Source organism: Phyllostomus discolor, chromosome 14 (genome assembly GCF_004126475.2).
Source record: "Phyllostomus discolor isolate MPI-MPIP mPhyDis1 chromosome 14, mPhyDis1.pri.v3, whole genome shotgun sequence".
NCBI lineage: Eukaryota > Metazoa > Chordata > Mammalia > Chiroptera > Phyllostomidae > Phyllostomus > Phyllostomus discolor.
The window spans coordinates 43,928,682-43,952,423 of NC_040916.2; the positions used below are offsets into that span (position 1 = coordinate 43,928,682).

The window sequence follows — 23,742 nt, forward strand, 5'->3', positions numbered from 1 at the left end:
TCTATTGGATAGTGCTAGATTATGCCCACTTCACAGGAAACTATGATTTTTATTCCATGAGAGATATATGCTTCATAGAAAGTATTACCAGATATCAAATTATAAGATATATACACATAGTTACCCTCAGACTCTGAGAGGATACCAAAAGGACTGTATGGAAAAGTGTATTTATATCCCCACCCGCTGTATAATTTTCCAGTGGTTAGTTCTAGGGATGTTAGCCAGTTTTAAAGGCCTGCTAAAAGAAAAAGAAGAATCACACTATATTTGGGACAACAATTTTTATACAGAAATAATTGAAGATTATTTCTCTTACACTCTTGAGTCTTTGGAATTTACTATGATTTGTAGATTTGTGCAGGCAAGAGAAAATACTTTCCAAGAGGTGCTGAAGAAGTCTCTGTTTGGAGCTTTGGCATCATCATCTTTCGGTGCACATTACACTTAGAGACTCAGCTGCGTCACTGGCTTTCCTGACCGTGAAAACTAGTCTGAACCGCTGCCCTTAAGGACTGACAGTACTAGCTGAGCTGTAAGACACTGTGGGATTTGTCCGGCCCTGGGGCCTCCGCCTGTTAGTAGGATTGTCAGGAGACAAAGTGCTTCCCTAACAAATCAACTCACTCAGCATCTCTGACACTTAAACAGCTGCATGGTTAGACAGAACCCTTTGAGTCTTCTTGATTAAGGGCAGGAAGGGGGAGGTTGAAAACTGTATCCTAGATTTTAATTAATTAATAAAATCTTATCTAGATATCCTAGACATCAGCCTTATCCTAGATATCCTAGGTATAAAAATTTTCTTATATAAGCTACAAATACTTTCTTCAATTTTGTATTTTCCTTATAACTGGGTATGCAGATTTTTATGGGTATATACTTATTTTTCATTTTATACAGTGAATATTTTGATTAAAAAGCCTTATCCACTGAATACTTTAAAAATTATAAATTTTATGTTATGTTTTTTAATGACAATTTTTTTAAAAAGCCTTACCCACAATTCATTTATGAGTATTGTTAAAGAAAAGAACTACTCGGTGACATTTGTTGGAGCCCAGTAAGGAATACTTCAGTCACGTGGTAGGGGCATGGCCATGGATATATGGGCCGCTGCAGTGGGGTCTGGCAATGAGGGAGAGAGCTTGGACTCAACTCTGAATTCAACAGTGAGAAGTGGGGATTTATAGCCAAGGCTCAGGCTGGGGGCAGTGGGGGGCAGTGGGGGGCAGTGGATGAAAAATTACTAAGAGGAAACATCGGGGTTAAGGGGGATTCTGGTCAAACCAACCTAATGGGATTCTTGCTGAAGGCAGGCCAGGGTGGTCCGACATCACCTGAGGGGGTCTGACATCATCTGAGGGGGTGGGGGGAGGATAAAGAACCTGATTAGATATAAAGGGTGGTCAGATGTGAGGGGGTGGCAGCGATTCTAGCTAAACTGACTTAGCAAGATTCTTGCTGAAATGGGACAATGTGGAGGCAGAACGAGGAAGTCCAGAAGTTGGGGTCTGGCTGAAAAGTTCAGGGGCAACTGACTAGAGTCTGGTCAAGGAGGGACTCTTGAGACTCTTTGTCATGTGTCAAAATCCTGAAGAAGAAACTTACATGTAAGCCAATTCAAATATTTCTGTCTTGATAGGGTCTATAAAAATCCATTAATAATCATTGTTAAATTGAATATGAAAAATGTCTGTATAAAGACAATTAGATTTCTGTGCAAATGGATCAAGATTATTTGTCTCCCTCTAAAAATAACCAATTAGTCAGAGTTTCCAGAAAGAACTCATAGGCTTGTTGTAATCTATCAACAATTTATTAGGAGTGTTATGGTTTTCCCAAGAGAGCTCATCCCATCAGATTGTAAAAGTTCTTTCCAAGGTCGGTTTGGTGCCCCACTTCCCCAACCCTGTTCTCACAAAACATCTTCTGGGAATGCATTGGGTCTACACATGTGTACATAATTCGGGCACTCCCGAAAGAGACTTGGGAATCCATGTCCTGGTGGGATAAAAAGCTCTGTTCTGTCTTTTATAGACTTGGATGAGTACATAAACTTTTTGTGCCTCAATTTTTCAACTGTAATATGAAGCCAACAATTAGTAATTGCCCTATCAATAATGTGATTAGTGCAGTTATCATAATTATTCTCTGCATTATTTTTTAACCAAGAGAACAGTTCCATTCTACTTATTTCCTTTTCAGCAAGTTTCAGTCCTTGAGGGGTACAGCATTACATGATTCGGTGCCCAAGGGCCTCAGCAGGACGGTTGCTTTGGACTTGAGCGCAAACCACGCCCATCTACCTCTAAGAGCACGAGTTCCCTTTCCCCAGCTGACTCTGGTTTTATTCAGTTTGCCACCAGGGGTCGCTGTGTTGTTCTTTGCTTTGCACACATAAGCATGTCTTTTTGCCTAGAATTCAGTTTCATCTCCAGCATAAACATCTTCAGTTTTAAGAAGAGCTGTGCGCCTCTGGGCCTGGAGACTCCGCTTACAGCCAGCAGGAATGGCCTTGTCACCACAGCCTCCCAGAATACCTGTTGTCACAGAGTCCTGTTCCAGGCAAGCTGCCACAAGCTCAGGGGCAGCAGAAGGAGTCTCGGCATTACTTTTGACAAAGGCACTTCTTCCATAGTTGTGGGCTATTTCTTTAATCCTTCTGAAATTAAGCTGGCTTAAGGGTGTTATGATTACAAATACCCTGCAGCCATCACTATCGCACACACACCTGTGGCCACGGTGCAGGGATTTCTAAGATGTAGAGAACCGGCCGTGCACTTCCTACATACACTGTAGTGTCTGGATGCTTTTCGTCTAAGTAAATCCTGAAAACTTGCCTTCCACGGAAGTGGTAACGAGTTATATTCCATTTTTTTCTCAACCTATCAATGTCCCTTCCTTTACCTACTTGCTGGAACGTCCATCTTTCCACACATCTCTCTATGGTTTTCCAGTAAAGGGAGTGGAGGCCTCCTGGCTTCGCTAAGGGAGCGGTACAGCGGAAGGACGCTGTGGACATCACGGAGATATTCTGTGGAATGTGTCGGAGAGCTTAACTTTCCACAAACTGTACCTTGTGCTTCAGCCATGCTGGAGAAGCTGTAGTGCTCACCTAGAGACCCCTGCAGCATTCAGGCGCAGCCCCTTCCTTCGGAAATATTACCCATTTTTCCCAAGAAGACATGACCACCTCTGTCTGCCTTTGTGTCCTCACTGTGCCCTTGACACTCGGCCACCGGGCCTGTCCACAGTACTTCCTTGTTTTCTGAATCCCTAGGTCTCCACTGGTGTGAGAACTCCTCGAAGGCTGAGGCCCTTCCTTGAAATGCTTCTGTTTCAATTTAGTGGCTTTGTTCTGCTGTCTGAATGCCGTATGCTCGTGGGTGTGTTCCAGGTGGCCATAAGCGAATGAAGGGTGATCAAAACAGCACGTTTATGCATGGCTACGGCCTTAATTAACATGTTCCTGATGATGGCAGTGCACAGACTCCCCTGTGGCTGGGAGGCGGGGTCAGGAGAGAGGGGAAGCAGCAGGACAGTTGTATCTGGGACAAAGTCAAGTTCATAGCGCACACAGCACAAAGATGTGGAAGGGGCTGGCAGGATGACAGCAATGTTATTCCAGATTCTCCGAGAAGCAGATGCTGAGTAAATGTACACAGACTTGATTAGGGGAAATGCCTGTGTGAAAGGAACTAGGAAGGTACTTAGGACGGATGGGAGAGTCTTCATGCTATGAAGCAAGTCTGACTCCAAGTAAGGAAGAGAGGGAGAGAAGGCTGGGTGGCCGTGTCCGAGACTGCCTGCCCTGAAGTCTAAATCCATCAAAGCCCTTGTGGAGTCACTGAGCCAATCCAGCCAACAAAGAATCCTGTGTCTCCCAGGAACGGGTCTGTCTTAGCATCCCCGCTGTGTGCTGCTATTGGCAGTGAGCAGCCTGTGGGACCTGTGGCCTCAGAGACAGATTTTAAAGCACAGCAGCTGGGCTGCTCAGTCAGTTAAGCTCCACTGATTAGGAAGGTCTGCAAGGTGGATTTTCGTGGCCAGCACAGGAGCCAAACCCAGAACAGATGTAAGACCATGAGAAGGTAGTGGCTATTGGCAAGTATGGGGAGTAGAGGAAAGAGTAATGGTAGAACTGTTGTTTCTCCTTTCGAGTCTGTGAAGGCTCACATCACTCCACCTTTTTCCCTTACCTTTAGTTGGAGCTATAAATGGCAATAAGAAATTAAGTGGACCCAAGAGCCACAGACATGATTTCCTCTGTGCCCTGGGCTGATCTCCTGAGAAAACCACCTTGTCAATAGCGCCTTGGTTAAAACTATCCTGTTTCTGATAAGTACAGTGATAAGTACGGCATCATTTCTCGCTCAAGGCTGCATGGTAGGTGAGCATGCACAACGATGACGGAGACAGAGGGCTGGCTTACAGAGGGCTGGCTTCCACTGTGGAAGGCAAGGAGGGCAGAAAGACGGCATAGAGGGAAAGCATAACCAAACACTACTACACTGAAAAAAATGGAAGTTAAATATGTAAGCAGATTGGATTGTCAAGGGCAATATCTGTATTCCATTCAAAGGCAGGTGAGATTAGTTTGATAAGAAATACTGAGAAAACAAGAGAATGTCCTCATCAGAAAGCAAGAAAGAGTGAGTTCAGAGGGACTGGAGAATGGCAAAAGCTGGTACACGTCCAGTGGAATAATAATTTATGTGAAAGCACTTTATACATTTTAAAGCACCACAAAATAGAAGAGATCTGAAATATAAAGAATATATTCAATACCCGGCCATTATTCAGTGATTGCTATATTGCTTGGCATTCTGTAAACTATCTCAGTGCTTCCCACAACCACGTGAGGTAGATTTTATTTTTATGCTGTTACAGATTAGGAGTTTGAGAGTGGCTTAAATACCTGAGCACCTATATTTGCTTAAAGCAAAACAAAACAAAACAAAACAAAAGAAGTGGCAAGCCCAGAACCTACTGCAGAGTGGGGACAAGCAGCTGTAACTGACACAGTATTGGCCCACGATGCCTATTTGAGTCTTTGGGGCCAGATGTTTTTAGCATGTCAGCATTTGTCATTCTTTTAGGAAAGTGATGCAAAGCACAGCTTTTATATCACATGACCATCCAATGAGGACTGAGATGGTACCTCATAATCAAATATGCTGGAGCCTATAAATATAGGCACGACTTCTCTTGCCCAAGGCAATTCCGGCTCATGAAATGGGGACCACTGCATTTGGAGTGTTTATCTGGATGCTGGGTATACAAGTTCTGTTCCTTCTGGAAATACAAGTTCTGTTGCTCCTCCTTCCAGTTCTATGGAAGCTACTGTCACTCCACCTGCTTTTGCTCCCCCTCGGTTTAAGCTCTTGAAGCTGGGATTGAGAGGATAGCAGGGCCTCCTCAGGTGTCTCATTTCCTTGGACTGCTCTGATGAGTCCGCGCTGGGAAGGTGATACAGGGAGAGGGGGTTTGGGCTCTCCACACTGCAGGACTGTCAGCTGGCAGGTGAGCCTGTCACACCCCCACTGGCATTGAGATCTGAGGCGACAGGGGAGGAAAGCCTCACTATTGGTGTCCGGCCCACTCGGGTTATGTATTGGCCCCTGGGGTGACCTGCATTTATCTGGGTTCAGTGAAATAAGGGCAGTGTCTGACTTTCAGGAAGCTGAGCTTAGTACCCAGGCACGAGGGGCTGATATGCCTGGTATGGCTGTGGGTGGTTGGCAGGGCTTCCGAGAGCTGGTGAGGTGGTGTGGACACTCTTGTGATAACCCGCTGATAAAGGTAGCATCCACTGAAGACATGTAAAAACCCGCAATAAAACATTGAAAAGACCACGCCACGCATATCAACCAAAGAATCACGAAACCAGATTGTGTCTGAGGGACCTAGTTCAGTAAGTTCTCCTTTCAGGGTTTCCCTCTCAGACATGCTTCATGAGGAGACATCTGTTCCAGCCTTGAGTACCTCCAAGGACAGAGCCCTCTTTCTGTAATGAGGCACAAGACTTCTGTCACGGGTCAGTCAGGCCAGTTGGCAGAAATCGCTCTCGTCATGAGGTCTGCCTGGTCTTCGTGTCATTATCACCCATCGGTGTCCGTCTGCCCTCCGACCCCACAGAGTCTAATTCCGGTTCCACAGGACAACCGTTCCGATATTCAAGGATACTATGCTGATAGGTAGTCTTTTCTTCTCAGGTACTTTTTTCATAAAATACTCCTTCAAAGCACTCTGAAAACTAGCAAAACTATGTTTTTCCAAAAAGAAGTTGGCATCCAGAAGTTCTCTAAGAGCAAAGTCACGCCTTGGCCACGGGCGCATGGGCTTCAGTTTCACACTCGGCTCGGCTCTCCGGGCAGCCCCTCGGACCCGCTGCTTCGTGAATGTGGCTTAGCTTGCTTGGGGTGAGCCCATTCTGGCTCCCAGTGCCCACCTTTTCTCTGAACTCACACACCATCCAATTAATGTCGAGCCAGCCTCAGTTTTCAAAGGATCAAAAAAATGTACTCTTCTCAATACATTAAAATATATTATTTTCATTATTTTGAAAAACTAACAATTGCTATTCTCCAGGTGTGTGACAACTCTGTGGTATTCATGACTTTGAGAAGCAGGTGCTGTCATTCTCTTGAATGGAGCTCGCCAGGGTCTGGGAAATTGCCTTCACTTAAACATTCAGATTTTATCCTCCTACCTTTTCACACGTGATCATTTTCATGTTCTCACCGGGAACATAATGGGGGTGAGGGAGCCCCTTGGCCCCACCCTCGACAGCTAAAGGTCGCAGGAGGGCCTTCCTCGTCTAGTCTTCCGAAACAGAGGTAGAGCATAGAGAAAACTCATTGTTTTTCTCTTTAACCTTTTCTATGAATTTTAGGCCATTCTGGGTCTTATTCTTTCCTGCAGAAATTTTACCCTTCGTAGGCATCCAATAAATATATGTAAACACTAATTTTTAAATAATAATTTATTAATTTGGTCCATTCACTTAAAGGTAATGTCTGACGCTTCCAAGTCCACAGCCAAGAATGCTGTTGGAAGGGGCTGGACATGTTCCGAAGAACATTCCTCTAGGCCCTCCGGGCACCGCCACATCACAAGAGGTCCTGACCAGAGCTGGATGAGGACCCTGCGTGCGTGCGTGAATGAGGGAGCCATCTGGCTGGAGCTCACTGTGCAGCGCCTAGAGAGGAAGAGACAGAGCTGCGATGAAGGCTGGAGGGACTTGGAGAGCTCTCCTCGCTGACAGCTCCAAACAGAAACTGACCTTCCTTCCCCTCTGGATTCACACTCAGCTGGAAGCAGGAAAAGCAGGGACAGAGACACCCAGCTGGAAACCAGCTCACAGCCAGTGATTCTCTGGTATCCGCGAAGACGGGGCAATGTGAATTCTCAGACCTACTCACACCTAGAGCTTGGAGTCTACGGACATGTTGGTGGGATCTCACAAGAAGCAGCCTTGTTTAGATTGAGAATAACTTTCACAATTTGGGCTGTGTGGGTCTGGGCGATTTTATACTCTCCACCCTCTTCTCTCTGCTTCCGCAAATGGTATTGCTGTGGAAAGGAGGGGTATGGAAGCGACCGAGCTTGAGCTTTGCCCTCTGTAAGCCCAACTACTCCACTTAGCTTCTGAGAAGGCCCTCCTACCCTTGTTTCAGAGTTAAGGCAGGGACTCCATGTTCCACCCATGGAAGCCAGAGGTGGATATTGTTGCAGTGAATAAAAACAACCCACACAAGTCACACATTTGGGTGACAGATGCTTGCAAAGACACACTTTCCTGAACCCACCAAAGTTTCAGTCCCAGCCAAGCAGAAAACCCAGGGGCCTCGTGCACTGGGACAACAGAGTGACATGACTAAGGCACACCACAGTGGGCCACACACCCACGTGCAGTGTCTGCGGTTGGGGTGCAGAGCCTTCCCCCCTATTGGTCATTGCTATATTAGTGCAGGAGACCTGATCATCATTCTTCTGACAAGGAAGGAGGGGTGTGGAAGGACTTGTCTCCAAGAGAGCCTCGGGGTGGAAAATGCAGAAATACAGGCTATTCACATGGGGGATATGGCAGGTGTATCTGGCGTGTGGCTGTGGTTTGAAGGTGAGAAATGCTTCTCCTTCTGCTAATGTGGACACCATGGAAGTCCTCGTTCTCCCATCTGCCCATCAGGCCACAAGCCCAGGAGCAGCACTGGGCAGTGTAAGGAGTTACAAGAATAGGTGTCGTATCAGGCAGCCCTGAAAATAGGACCTGGCACAGAGTGGGGCAAGCCACACAGTGTCTTCATTTGTAGAGTGGTGACAATTGTGCCTGCGTCCCACTCTGGGCTGATTGTGAGGAAGAGTGGTGTAATGCACACCAATGTGTTATTGGTTATTGTATAGGTTTACAACTGCAAACCTATCTGCCCTTTTGAGAATCCCCACACGTGGAGAGAGCCAGGGGGTTTGGGGCTTTCCTACTTTTTCCTTGGTCCAGATTGCTGAGTGCGTGTTCCAGTCTCTCCTGCAGGCGGTCATTGATGCAGACAGAGTCCTCCAGGCGCTGGCGCAGGTTCTGGATTTCAACAAGGTTCTTTTCCAGAAGGTCAGCCCCTGTCGCAGACCGCCAAGACATAGAGAGGAAGAAGATGGCTGATCACTCATGGGCAGGTGTGGGGCCTGCCCAAGGGCTCTCTACAAGATCCCTGCCCATCTCTATACTTGTGTCAACTTCCTCCACTCACATGGGTACCTAGAAAGCACCAGACAACTTTGTTTAATGGACAGCTGGGCTTCCAGTCACAAGATGGTCCTCTATAAGGCAACACTACAGGGCTTCCTCCCAGGCAGAGAGTGAGGACATGTCGGGGAGATGGACACCAGGCTGGAGACCAGGGTGAGAAACTGCTAAAGGCCTCAAGGTAGGACTGGCCTCGCAATGATAAAGTGTGTCTGCCTTCTTTGGTAGCAATCCAGAGGCCTCCCTCTCTACCTTATATTTCTCCTTTCTGATGATCCATGACCTTTAACATCCACCCACTCATGGAAAGTCTAAGGTAAATGCATATGAAATTGGATCAGGCTGTGAGTAATGAGTGATACTTAATGTTTGCCTTCTACTAGAAATAGTTTCTGTTCTGCTTCTTTGTTTTTTAGTTCAATTGTTGATAGATATGTATTTATTGCCATTTTATTCATATTTTTATCTTTTTTTTCCCTTCTTTTTCTTAGAGAAGACCCTTTAACATTTCATATAATACTGGTTTGGTGGTGATGAGCCCCATTAGTTTTTTCTAGTCTGGGAAGCTCTTTATATGTCCTTTGATTCAAATGGTAGCTTTGTTGGGCAGAGTAATCCTTGCTTTTCATGACTTTGAATATTTCTTGCCAATCCCTTCTGGACTGCTAAATTTTTGTTGAGAAATCAGCTGACAGTCTTGTGGGAGCTCCCTTGTAGGTAACTAATTGCTTTTCTCTTGTTGCTTTTAAGACTCTTTTTCTTTAATATTTTGCATCTTAATTAAATGTGTCTTGGTGTGGGCCTCTTTGGGTTTATCTTGTTTGGGACTCTTTGCACTTCCTGGACTTGTATGTCTATTTCCTTCACCAGCTAATGGAATTTTTCTGTTACTACTTTTTCAATTAGGTTTTTAATTTCTTGTTCTCTTTCTTCTCCTTCTGGCACCACATGATGTGAATGTTGGTATGCTTGAAGTGTCCTGAGGCTCCTTACACCATCATCATTTTTTTTTGCTGTTCCAATTGGGTGTTTTTTTGCTTCCTTATATTCCAAATTATTGTTTTCTCAGCTTCATTTACTCTACTGTTGATTTCCTGTATATTATTCTTAATTTCAATTGGTGTATCCTTCACTTCTAACTGGTTCTTTTTTTATAGTTTCAATGTTCCTTTTTATGCTATTGAAGTTCTAAGTTCATCAACTCTCGCCCCAAGCTCATTGAGCATCCTTATAACCAGTGTTTTGAACTCTGCATCTAGTAAATTGCCTGTCTCCATGTTGTTTCGTTCTTTTTCTAGAGTTTTGTTCTGTTCTTTTCATTTGGAACATATTTCTTTGTCTCTTCATTTTGGCAGCCTCCTTATGTTTGTTTCTATGTATCCAGTGAGATGCTATGCCTCACAGGCTTGGAAGATTAGCCTAATATAGTAGGTGTCCTGTAGGGTCCAGTGTCACAGCCTCCCCATTCACCCAAACTGGGCACTCCTGGTGTGACCCCCCCCCATAGGGACTGTGTACACCCTCCTGTTGTAGTTCAGCCTTAAATTGCTTTTGGCACATCAACCAGAGGGATATACCCCACAGGTTGATCAACTGTAAAGGACTACCTGCAACCACTGTGGATGATCAGCTTTGCAAGTGCTCAACCCATAGAGCAGAACTTACTTCAGGGGGGTTCTGGTGAATCCGCTGAGTCTGTTGCTTGTGGAATTGGCCAGGTGATGCTTTGACATGGTCTGAAGTTGTTCATCAGGTGCATTGGCTCTAAAGCTCCCCAGAGGTGCAGGCCAAGGTCAGCCACAGCCTGTGTTCTGCCTGGGGCCACCAGCATGAGCTACAAAGCAATATACAGATGGCTGCCACTAGTGCTGGCCTTAGAGGTGCCCAGGCAAGGCCAGGCTGTGAACCAAGGCCAGCTGTGGCTAGTGCTGGGCCTGGGGCAACTTAGCCAGAGGTATGGAGCACACCGAGGCCAGATGTTGCTTATTTGAAAGATTTTAGCAAAGTCTGAAGCATGAGCCAAGACAGGACATTCTCAAGGAAAAACTACTGGAAACACTTTGGGTGGGCCCAAAAATTGGTGGGATGGGGTTTCAGGAAATCACAGACAGGGTGATGCAGACTCAGATATGGTGCCTGCCTGCCAGCTCTGTAGGGGAAGGGCTCAGAAAAGGAACAATGGCCTCTACCAGCATTTCTCTCGGGGAGAAAGCTGCCCCTCCAGCTCTTGCTCTGATGCCAGACACTTCAGAGCAAGAGCTGGAGGTGTCTTTCAAGCTGCTGCCCCAGCTTTGGAACTCAGATTGAGTCTGAGTAAGTCTGTGTGCAGGTCCTTTAAGAGGAGCTGCCTGGAACTCCAGAAGCCCTCCATCTCTCTCAGCCACAATCCCTGCTGGTTTTTACGGCCAAAAGCGATGGGACTCTTCCTGGCACTGAAACCCCAGGCTGGGGGCGTGGTGTGGGGCTGAGACCACTTAGTCTTCGGGGGACCTCTGCAGCTGAGATATCCCTCCTGATTTTTATCCACCACACATGTGTGAGACCAGCTTGTTCCACATCTCTGTTCCTCCTACCACTCTCGATGTGGTCTCTTCTTTATATTCTTAGTTGTAGAACTTCTGTTCAGCTGGATTTCAAACCGTTCTGAATGATGGTTGTTCTGTAGTTTAGTTGCATTTTTGATGTGGTTGTGGGAGGAGAGTACCAAATTTTCACCTACCCTGCCATCTTTACCAGAAGCCTCTGTGAGAATTTTAAATGATTCATTGTTATTACTATCTGGATCCCAGAAACTGATCTGCTCCAAGCCATTTCTCTACGTGGCTGCACCCTTTGGCCCTGGGTGCCAGGATCACTGACTCCAAACCTAATGGCAAAGTTGGAGAGGCAGGACTTACAACTGTACACAAAGGGAGTGTGTGTGTGTATGTGTGTGTGTGTGTGTAAACCGTCTCCCATCCTATAATAGCTCTTGACCTAAGGAAAACCCTCCCATGGAAGACTGAGCCTGGAACTCTAGAGCAGTCTAAATTTAGGTTGTAGTCAGTCTAAGCAGCTTGTAGTCAGAGAGAAGGGACAACTTCTCATCCTTTCTGCAGAGAGCCCCAGAATGCCCCTGGCCTCTGGAAGTCTCCTGCCCAGAGTGAGTCCCTAGGTAAGGGGCATGGGAGAGGTGCTCGGAAAGGCCCAGCACTGAGGTGGAATCTCACTCTCTGGCTAACCCATGGGGTGTTGCCCCTTCATCTCCTCACCCACTTCTGTGAGCCAAGATCTAACAGAGGGATGAAAAATCCTCTGGCCAGGAAATAAAGGTGTCATTCCCGTCAATGGGCTCTATTTCACCAACTGCTCCTTTGTGTTGTACCAGAGGAGGTGGAGTTGGGCCGGTAGAAAGAAGAGAAGGAGGACAGGTGCCCAGACGCATTCATTTTCTGAGGCCTCATCTCATCTCCTGGGCTGCTGCGCCCATGGTGTCCAGGGTCCGGTGTGCTGCTCAGCTGTCCGGTGCCACTCGGAGTATAGGAGGGCTGGGCAGTTCTGGCTCCTGAATGGCTGCTGGGCGATGAAGCTGGATCAGTAGGAGTGGCCGGGCTGTCATCTGGCCAGAAAGAAACATAAGTGAGAAAAAAATGGGGACGTCAGAAATGAAGAAATGGTTTAAAGTTATTTACACTGGGCTGAAATGTCCTCCAAAAATCCACAGACACCTGGAACTCCAGATGTGACTGTATTTGAAAACAGGATTTTTGCAGATGTAATTAATTATGGTGAGATGATAATGGACTAAGATAGACCCCACATTCCATTATAAGAAGAGGAGAGGAGACAAAGAGACAAAGAGATACGCAGGGGAAAGAACTGTGTGACAATGGAGGCAGAGATTGGAGTGCACATCCGCAAGCCAAGGAATGCATGCAGCAACCACCAGGAGCTAGGAGGAGGCACAGAGGAGGGGGGTGGCCCTACTGACACCTTAATTTTGATGTCTTGCCTCCAGAACTGTGAGAGAACACATTTCTGTTGTTTTAACACACTAGGGTTTGATACTTCCTTATGGCAACCTTAGGAAACTCGTAGAGTAATCATGGAAGGAAGGAAGTCTATGAAACGGATGTCAGCGATCCCAAGCCTACTGTTAAATATCAATTAGAAACTCATTTCCCAAGGACTGCACATTTCACCCCAATGTTACAGGCACTTTCTGGCCTATGACATCAGTGGGGAGCGGTTAGGTGTAGTATCAAGGGTCACAGTACACACACATAAAGATACAGGGCCCTCTCCTACTGCCCTCTATCATTCTCAGTGCCAGAATGACCCCAGGGAGGTACTCGGGAAATGTCTCCTCCAACAGCAGGACTCTTGCCAATCTTAGGAACAAAAAGAGTAAGAGAATGAAGCATTTGCTGGTCTGTAAACAGGTGGTCTATTCACCCAACAGTCTGTGCCCTTGCCAGCAACACACCAGCTAATCCTTCATGAATTGTTCTAGACTGGAGGTGTAGGAGGAGGAAGAGGAAGGGGAAATGGCCTCCACTTCTGGCCAAGGTGCAGGAAACCTCAACAGGGCGATTCACTCCTGGGGACCCCCACTCCTCCTGCCTGAGCTGCCCTGGACCCCTCCGGAGGCTGCGGGCTGTCTGAGCGAGGCAGGTGAGGATTTGGATCCCACCAGAATGGCTCATGAGATTGCAGAAATAATTCATAAGCATAGTTCAGATGACGCGGCTCCTGTCAAAAGAACAACTGGAGTACTTCTGCATGAGGGATTGTAGAACCAAAAAATATATGCATCTTACAGCTCAGTGATGCCATGAAAATGTGGCCATGTCCTTTGCTGTCTCCCTTTGAGGGGGAAAAAAAACCCCAACAGGGTGGCAGAGCCACGATTCTGAGAAGAGTTTAACAGTCTGCCCCCTTTCCAGGATTATTGTCAAGGGCCATAAAGTAGACATATTTCTCCCCGAAGCAGGCAGGAGTGAGGTGCTTGTTTCACCTCAACCACGTCAAGTTCCTCTAGGGAACTGCACACTTAAATCAGTATCTAGTACGTCGCTCCTCCCCCAGTTTATGCAACACCAGCTGCTAATTAATAATAAGCCACTGCCCTCTTAGAGGATATTGACATCAAATGGGAAGGAGAAGGACTTCCCTCTCCCTCAGGGAAGACAGAGGCAGCAGGAAATAAGGCCGATGCTCTCGGGAGTACCTCCCCACCCCCAGAGGCCACATCTGCAGCGTGCGGCAGGAATTGCAGGTGAGGGGAAGGTGTGCTTGCCCTTCTCCTGCTGTCTCTCAGGGCAGTGCTGAGGTTGAACCAAGTGCCCCTGGGCCATGGAGTTCAAGGATGCCCATCCAGCTCCCCTGGGCCCCTTGGACTGCCCTTCGTATGGACTGCATACGAAGGGCAGTCCATCTGCTTATGAACTCTTGGGTGGAAGGGCAGTGTGTGCAGGGGCTTGTCTCATTTGCAGAGGCTGGGCCTTTGGGCTGAGCTCGGGGGCAGAAAGAGCAGACTGGCAAAACACTGGCTGCAGAAGCCCAGCAGAAGAGGGTATGAGGTGCGCCGTCCCTGCTTGGTCCCTGCCAGCCCAGGCCGCGGCGAGGTGGGCCGCCCGAGCCTGCGAGTCAGGCAGGCTCGAAGTGCGTGTCATCCCCGCCGGTGCCTCTGCCCAGTCCCCTGACTTCACTGAGCTCCACTGCCCTCAGCTGTGCTAGAAAGGCAGGACGCTAACACCCGCTTGGGAGGGTCACGATGCTGATGAAATGAGGCAACGCGTGTAGAGCGGTCAACGATGTGAGCATAACAGGTGCCTGATAAATGTCTGTTTTCTGCCTTTCCTTGGCTGCTAGAATCCTGGGGGAAACACTGCATTGCTTTGCTGCTCAGGGTAAGATGGGAAACAGGAATAGCATCAGGTCAAAGAGCATGATGGCTCATCACTTGCCTAAAATACTTTAGAAAGAAAAGAAAATTATATATTTTAAAAAAGAAAGAAAATCAGCTACAGCCAGGAACAAAGGATGGTTTTTCGGTGTTATTCACACCAGGATTTGACTCATACAGTTGCCTAAAACATTTGAATGCTTTTCTTAGGAGGGAAGTTAAAGTGCTGACATTAAACTTACTCTCCTCCCCCTGTCCCCACCAAGGCTATCCAAGTGTCCCCTGGGGGGTGAGGGGGGCATGCTGGTGATGGATTCAGTCTGAGCCTGAGACATGTCCCAGCTACTAATGGTTTAGGGGACATTATAGACAAATCATTAGGATGATGGATGGAATCTGGAAAAGCACAAATAATAAAGAATATTCGGTGGTGAATAGGAAGTAGACATTGTGGCTGTTTACCCCAGGGTTCCAAGATCAGAGACCCAACGTCAGTGACGTTCACGTCAGTGGCCAGACAGATGACACTGCCCGTCGAGCAGGAAGCGCGCCCTGCAGTGACTGCGACCAGTGGGCACCGAGACAGCCTCCCCTTCTGGCACTCGCTTGTCCAGCCCAAAAGGAGGCTTCTTCAGCCAGACCTTGCGGACAGACCCACCGTGAGGCGCTGTGTTGCCGTCACGGGGGAGCCCTTGGCCCTCCCTCTCCCGACTTGTGACTCTGGCCCTGGACTCCCACACCGTATGCTTGCCAGAGGGGTCCTGGATGGCTGATGACATGTGGTGCTAGGAATGGGAAAAAGCTACCTGACATCCTTGGGGCCTGTGCTTGGCCTTGAGTCCCGGGGCTGCGCTCAACTAGGCCCATTGCAGTGGATCCGCAGGGTTTGTTTGGTCTGGATGAATGAGTGAGCGCCAGGAAAGCAGGGGCCGTCTTGGTACTTACTGGCCGTGTTCACCGTGGGGCGCACTTCCTGCTCCTCAGGCAGTGGGGAGGCGCTGCGGGGGTGGCTCTGGGCAGTCCACTGGGCCTGGCTGCTGGGGTGGGTCTGGAACAGAGTCCAGGGCGAGGCATCCTGCCGGGTCTCTAGGACTTCCGTCCCTCCGCCCATCTTATTCATCTTCCTTAAGATCCTGGTGGGGGAAGAAAAAGAAGAAAAACTGCTGGTCACCTGAATGCTACAGCTGTACTGACTTGGGGACTCGCAGAAGAGGCCCCAGATGTCAAGGAGACATTTTCTTTAGAGAGGAAGCCAAACAGTTCATTGCTGTTGGGGGGTAGAGAGTGGGGGGCAGAGGAGAACAACCGTAGTCAGGTGCCTCGGCCATGAACATCCTGACCAAGAGAAGAACCATGGGGCCCTTTAAATGACACTCATGTCTTTTCACAGGACACCCAGAGGCCCGTGAGAACTCAGTGCACTCTGTGAGCACGATCCATTTCATAGTATTTGCGGCGGCCCATGTACACCTGCTTCCTGAGGCAATGTAGACTCCCAGATGTTTGGTGCTTTCTAGACTTCCTCTCCTCGGTATACTCATACAGTATTAATATTTTTTGCAAGAAAAAAATGTGTAGCTATTTAACATCTACCAGCACCCCTTGGTCACCCTTGAAAAATCCCAATGTAATCTCACTCTGGTCTTCAAAAGGCTAGGGGAAGCCAGAGGTGATCTGAGGGGTATCGGAGATCCCTAAGACTCGGTAGTTAGGTTACAGCAGCCCCATATGACTAAACTGGTGAGTTAATATGAGAATGGGAACCAACAGAATAATAAACTTGACAAAATAGGCAATGAGACTGAGGATGCACAATGGTTTCACGGCATCACCAGCCGTTTGCTCTGGGCGGGGCGGCGGGGCGTGGGTGCTCCCGCTCCTCTGCCCTTCTGGCCCTGCTCTGCACCCCTCCCCGGACGCACCTTCGCAGACCCTGAAAGCACAGCGTTACCTGAGAGTCCGAAGCATCTGTCCCCTCCGATTCTTCTTATTCATACAGTCATCTGAAAACCAAATTCAAAAAAGGATCAGCATACCTTAAGCAGGTCTCCGTTCCTGGACTGCAAACAAAGGCAGGCTTCTCTCTGGGGTCAGAGACCTGACCGCCTGCCACTCGAGTCCAGGATGCTCTGAACTCTCTCCGGAGACCTGGGGTCGAGTCCTCGGAGAACTCGCCTGGCGCAGGCCTTCCCAAGCCCACCACAAGGCCGTAATCTACTTGCTCTGCCCTGAGTCAGAGTAAAAACCTAACAATGCCTCCTTTCCCACAGATTTCGGGACACTTGTCCAGCTGGGCTCCAAGCCGCTCCAGCCAGAGCCCCTGAGCCCTGCCACAGGGCTGGTTCCCGGTCTCATGTCCATGGGCCCTGTCCCAGCTTTCGTGGAGAAACTGCTCCCGTCTGTCCAGAAGTGATAGATGCCCCTGCCCCACCCCTCTGACCTCACCACCAGGAGCACACAGCGGCCTCGAGACTGCTCTTCCCATGTGCTCCCGGGCGCTCTAGAAGATGTTTTAAGTAAAAGGCTCCAGAACATTATTTAACTGATGTTCGCAACACTAGATACCAGCACGTACTGCGCTAAACCATGCCCAAATCAGCACGATCCTTTCATCATTTGTTTTTTTATATAGTGCACTTATTAATATTACACATTGGATTCTTAGAACAATCATGCAGCCTTCAGGGCCTGCTATTATTTGACTTAATTTTTTGGTTGAGAAAACAGGAATAAAAAGAAATATAACCCTCCCCAGAGCTGGTAATAAACAGGTATGAGTCAACCCTGAACTAGGAATCTGAAGACCCTTCTTTTCACAGCAACGTGCGGCCCTCGTTCCACTTCTCTTTATGCCGATCCATTTCAGATAAATGCTGCCATCCCCGGTGACACCTCCCGCCCCAGCGGACACATTCCACGAGAGAGGCAGGAGCTGGCGATTATCACAGCATCCCCAACCCTGGGGGCTTCTCCGTCGCTCCCCACCAGCCAGTCCTGACTCTGCCAAGGCCCCAAGATGGTGATTACAAAGCAGGACCCCAGACTGAAAAGTCACGTGAGGGTGGCTGTGGGCTGGTGTGAGCCCAGGTCCTTGGAGGGACTGAAGGTCTTCCCGGGCCCTGGGGCCAGCTCACCTGAGCTGAATTTGCTGGCGAGGCTCTCCGCCAGCTCTCTCCCACTGGCCAGCTGCTCACGGAAGTGCTGCTCCACGGAGCGGTCAAGTTTACTGCTGCGGAGAAGCTCCTCAAAGTTCTTCGCCGTGTTCTTGACATGCTGGATGAGAAGGGAGGAGACGGCTCCGCCGAGCCTCACCTTCTGCCGCAGGCGGGTCAGCTCCCGAGCCTGATCTTGGATCAGGGAATATTTCCTAAAGTGGGGAAGAAACAGTAACGCTGCAGAGAGGTGGCTGATAGGTAGCCACACTTCAGCAGAAAGCACTTGGAGAATTTTACTCACAAGCCCCCCGCCCTGCTGAATTCCAGCCCCTTAGGGACGTGAATGTGGTCAAGGGAATGAAGGAAGGAGAACAAAGCCTTCCTCTGTGCGGGGTGCCCCTCCCAAGGGGCTGTCACCCCCCTGCCCCACCCTTCTGAAAAGGGAACCAGGCTTTCTTCTCTAATTCTGCTTTAAAGTCTCCTTCCAGTCCCTCTCTTCAGCTTATAATCCATCTCAACACAGTGAACAAAGCCAGGGGTTAATTGGGAGATTGTAAGGAAAATCATGGGAGAGAATCAAGATTCTGTTGGATTCCCTCATTTTCCCCCTCAGGACTTATTTTAATAACAATTATTGTGATATTACTAGTTGACAAACTAACACGAAATGTTCAACCTCATGTTCCTTTTTCTGTTAGGGGTTTTCTTGGCCCACTAAGGTCCGCCATCCAATGCATACCTTCCTTTACTAATCAAAATGATTGCCACGTATGTAGCTATTTCAATGCTCAGAAAGACTCAGCGAATATTAGAACCAACTCCTAAAGAGGCCTGCATGACAGGAAAGTGACTTTACAAAAATGTTGGGTGTCCATCCCTTAGTCATTCAACCAACACTTTTGGCCAATTAACCTGCTGTTGGGAGGAAGCTCTGGAAGCCGGAACCCATGTAAACTTCATTGTTGGCAGTCTGTCCCTACGCATAGAAAACCTTAATGGTACTGGACTTGATTTAGGGAGTGTTCTGGACTCACCTACATTTAATAAATAAGCATTAACTAAGCATATGAAAACACACACAACATCATATGTCATTATGGAATTGCAGATTGAAACAACAATGAGATACCATTATACACCCGATAGGATGGTAAAAATCCAAAACACTGACAACACCAAATACTGGCGAGAGTGTGGAGCAAGAGATACTCTTATTTCTTGCTGGTGGGAATGCAAAATGCTACAGCCACTCTGAGAGATGGTTTCGTGGTTTCTTACAAAACTAAACACATTCTTACCATGTTATCCAGCAGTCATACTCCTCACTGTTTATCCAAATGAGCTGAAAACTTATGTCCACATGAAACCTGCACACAGTCTCCACAGCAGCTTTATTCATCATTACCGAGCCTTGGAAGAAACCAAAATGTCCTTCAGGTGGTCGATGGATGAATAAAGTGTGGTATGTGTTCAAAAAAAATGGAATATCATTCAGCACTAAAAAGAAATGAGCAATCAAGCTACGAAAAGACACGAGGGACACCTAGATGCAGATGACTGAGTGACAGAAGCCGATCTGCAGAAGCTACAAATGCAACTGCGCAGTGTTCTGGACAAGGCAAAACTACGGGCGGTGAAAAGATCAGTGGTTGCCAGGGATTAGGAGGGAGGGAAGGAGGGGTAAGTAGGTGAGCAGAGTGTATTTTTAGGGCAGTGAATGGTCACTGTATGTAATACTATAATGGTGGATATGTGTCTTTATACTTTTGTCAAAACTCATAAAATGTGCTCCACCAAGAATGAACCCTAATGTAAACTATGCAACACACACTCCACTCTGGGGTGGGGTTGGTAGTGGGGGGGGGGGGGCTATGCATGTGGGGGGCGCGGGGAGTATGCAGGAACTCTTCCTATTTTCCACTCAGTTTTCCTCTGAACTTAAAACTTCTCCAAAATAAAGTCAATTTTTAACAAAAATAATCACAAGACTATAAATTTTAAAAATATATTTGACGAAGTGGGTGTAGGCTTTGTGAATTGAGAGCCCAGGATTTTATTATTTCTGCCACTTCGATTGAGCAACAGTATCCGTGGGCCTGAGTGTTCTCAGTTCCGAAATGAGGACATGTGACTGACTCGAAGGTTATTTTAGCTCTAACACCATTCTCTGGGTCAGTGAAATTTAAGTGGTGCATGTCGGCAGTGACCCAGTGGAGCATGAAGCAGAATTTTAATCGCCTCCGAAGCTGTGCCCCAACCACTAAGCAAGTTAGTGATGATTTAGTATTTCCGTGACCGGTGCCCACAGGTAACTGTGTAGTGAATTAATCCTATATTATTTGAACGCTTTTAAAAAGTAATAGGAGAGCAGCCATTAAGGATAGACTAATGACAAATCCAGCCAACAGGCCATTATTTGGCAATTTTGTAAGCTTATTTTTAAAATTAAGCTCATCAAAAACACCACTTCGGAAACCAGGGACAGGAGCTTCTGCGGAGAATGGAGCGGAGAGGAAGGAGCCTCTGTGCAAAACCCCTTCCCCGGCGCTGGGACGGGCCAGCGTTCACCAGGGAAACGGAGGTTCTCGCGCGCTGCTATCCGTGCACAGAAGAGGCACCACTTGCGTGACTGGGAGATTTCCATGAAATCTCAAGCACCCACGAAGATCATACATTTGGTGAATACATGAGTTGTTAGTTAAAACCAAATTACTCTGAGTAATATAATGTAATAATGAAAATACTGTAGCCTTTTCCCTAAGGAATTAGCAAGAAGGTCTTTAGAGTGTGAACACAGACCCTGCCAGCGGCTGCGGCGGCAGTGACCTAACTCTGACAGGGGAAGCCTCGGAAGAGGGGGTCTCTCACCTGCTGTGGGACCCGGAGGAGGATCCTGCTTCCTGGGGCCCAGCCTCCTGCTCACTCACTCCTCTCTCAGCAGGCCCCTTCCTCTCTAGGGGCTGCTGCATCCCAGCCTGCAGTCGTGGTATTTTCTCACGGAAAACTCGCTTACCGCCTCCTTTGAAAAAAAAAAAAAAAAAAGATGGGAAAGAAATGTGTCTGAGTCTCCACAATGGCCAGGCTGCTCTCCAAAAGTACAGAGAGGTAATGAAACAAAATTGCGGTTTAATGAAATTGGGTTTTTAAAGAGGATCCCATAGAAGTATCAGATCACAAGAGCAGAGCTACAAGGGAGTAAAGAGCAAAGCCTACATTGTGCCCATGTGAAGGGCTCCCCCTCAGCCATCACGACCCTGGTGACTATTGGGCTGGAGGAAGACACAGCAAATAGGGGGAGGCACTGCCAAGAGGAGGATGAGGAGGGCCTAGAGGTGTTTTAGAAGGGAAAGCAAGCAAACGGTGACGTCAACAAATGAAAACGGGCTTTAAGCTGGGTTAAGGGATGAGCGTATTTGCTCTTACGGTTAGACAAAGTTCCCTGGGAGTGTCCCTTCAGATTCAGAAAACCTTTTTATCAGCCACAAGTTCCGAGAGTCGTGACAGTAGAAATGAAGTTTGAGATGGCGAACACCTAGTTAACAATTGTGCCATGGGAATGAGTCAGGGTACCAGGTGTCCAGCGGTAATCACAGGATGAGAGTGTGCAGGTAGCTACAGAACCAGAGGAAACTCTGCCCTCTGGCGGCCGGCCACGCTCAGCACAGGGCTGCGCGTTCCTCCCTGGACGTCTCCACCCACGGAGACCGGCCAGTTTTAGCTTCTGTGTACCCTTTGGCTGATACTACCAACTGATACATTGCTAAAGAAAAACCTAGGCGAATTAGCCTCGCTTTTGCTAGAAAACATCAACACAATATATTCTCAACACCTTTTATTTTCTTGAAGATAGTTTCAAGAAAAATAATTCTTATGGCTTTCCCTCAAAGAATTTTTAAAAGCCTTACTGATTATTACTGTTTCTTTTTGGGAACTCTCCAGATTACACCCCTATAGCCTTTCAAGAGCATAGTGACCAAAAACTGAGTATAGTGCTCTAATTTTGACTAATAAGTTTAGCATAATGACATCTTACTTTCCACCCCATAATACTACCTATATTCCACTGCAGTGTTGGATTTCTTTTCCTTGCAGTAGGGGGACATGCAGGGGTTTCCTTAAACATGAAGTCAATGCCAGCCTTCTAAACTCCCACCCTCCCCACACTTTGCTACTTGTAGGTAATTGTTTTTGCATTGCTTTTTAAAAGCCCTCTATTCACATCATACTCTGCTAATGCCTGTTTTGAATTTTATTCTGGCTCTGCAAGTTACTTTCCACTTTATCAAAGTCCTTACAATATTTTATGTCCTTGAATGAATACTGAGTTCTGAATGTGGTGTTAATTTGTACATCTAATAGATTTGTTTATTCTTTTATTCAGATCTTGAGAGAGTTACCTGGGCTGCCAAAAAGTCAGAAAAAGGCCCATGACAGAGCCCAGTAAAATTTAGGCCATGAAACCCTGGGCAGTGTGGCTCCGCTGGTTGGGTGCTGTCCCGCAAAGCGAAAGGTGGGCATTGGGCACATGCCTGGGTTGTAGGTTCGGTCCCTGGTAGGGGCACAAAGGAGGCACTAGGCAATTGATGTCTCTCTCTCTCACATCTATGTTTCACACCTTATCTTTCTCACTCCCTTCCCCTCTCTCTAAAAATCAATAAAGTCTTTTTAAAAATCTTGTCCATGGAACGGAGGGGATCAATGAAAAGTGGCAGCAATTGTTTAGTGACACAACAGCTGAGGCGGCGAAGAGAGTCACAGGCAGACAGGGGTGGTGGAGGGACCACCTGGCCTCGCTTCTCGCTTCGTAATTTTGAAACCACTGAAATCACGCACGCACGAATAACTGTTGAGCTTTCGGTTTCGTCCGGATAGACTCCACACTTCTCAGACAACGCTAGGGCTTTACTGATGTTAGCTCCACTTGTCAGGCATTTTATTTCCAAATATACTTAAATCACACAGACTTTATTACCATTATTGTTATGTTGGACAGTAATTTTTTATTCACTCACATTTTGAGCCCATCTTGTCATTCTTTCCTTCGTTCCCACGTTCCCCTTCGCATCACTGAACTTTTGCCTGGAAAGCTACCCTCGGCCTGTCCTTCAGCGACGTTCGCTGCCCACCCGCAAAGGCCTTTACTTCACCTTTACTTTGAAAGATAGTTTGTCAGGGATTAAACTGTAAAGTGAAAATTATAGTATTTTAGCCCTTTAATACTTAATGTCATGTGAATCATTTTCCTTTTGGATGCTTCTGTGACTCTGTTTGCCTTTGACTTTCGGTTTTACAATCATGTGCTGGATTGGATGCAGTTCTCTTGCTTTCATCCTATTTGGAGTTGATGGAATTTCTTGGACATTTGGCTAGAATGCTCCTCGGTTATTTCTTGAATTGGCCATTACATGTTACAAAGCTGCTTTCAATCCAGTTTTGGTATCTGATGACACGAGACTTCAGATGCATTTGTTAGCCCTTTACACCACGGCCTGTGCTTTTTGTGACTGTCCTCTCTGAGGTTCCCTTCCTTCCAGCACTCCGTCAGCTAGATATTTTATACCAATTTACTTTTTTGAAATGGACATTTTTAATTGTATTTTTCTTGAATTACCATTTAATCCCCTTTATACTTATTTATTTTTAATTACCAGTTCTTCTTCAGCTGTCCACACTGCTATCAAAACCCTGTACTTCAGTTTTAGAATTTTTATTTGATTTTTAAATCCCTGCTGTTTGGTGTCACCCTCTCATCTGGGTCCTTGAACACCTACCACATCCCTGGTGATAGTGGAATAACTCGGTCGTGGTGTACGCCAGTTTCAGTGGTTTCTTGTTTCCCCTTTTTGCTCTTATTTCTTTGCATGCCTGGAAATGTGATTGAGTAATGGACCTGATGTGAGACAAACTATGACGAAGGCTTTGGATAACGTTCTCTTCTGGGTGTGATCCCAGAG

General features: G+C 47.2%; 2 protein-coding genes across 2 annotated transcripts; both read right to left on the bottom strand.

Annotated features, from left to right (window-relative positions):
- Positions 1–6,979: 6,979 nt before the first annotated feature.
- LOC118498140 (myomegalin-like) lies at positions 6,980–12,393 on the bottom strand. The gene is made up of 3 exons (XM_036015310.1): positions 12,111–12,393; positions 8,488–8,619; positions 6,980–7,204 (listed from the first exon to the last, which is right to left on the bottom strand). Exons 1-3 carry the CDS (start codon positions 12,187–12,189, stop codon positions 7,191–7,193), a joined length of 225 nt encoding a protein of 74 aa, XP_035871203.1. The 5' UTR covers positions 12,190–12,393; the 3' UTR covers positions 6,980–7,190.
- A 3,036-nt stretch (positions 12,394–15,429) lies between these two features.
- LOC118498141 (myomegalin-like) lies at positions 15,430–20,801 on the bottom strand. Its single transcript, XM_036015311.1, has 4 exons — positions 20,657–20,801; positions 17,768–18,000; positions 16,585–16,636; positions 15,430–15,766 (listed from the first exon to the last, which is right to left on the bottom strand). Exons 1-4 carry the CDS (start codon positions 20,755–20,757, stop codon positions 15,487–15,489), a joined length of 666 nt encoding a protein of 221 aa, XP_035871204.1. The 5' UTR covers positions 20,758–20,801; the 3' UTR covers positions 15,430–15,486.
- Between the last annotated feature and the right edge of the window lie 2,941 nt (positions 20,802–23,742).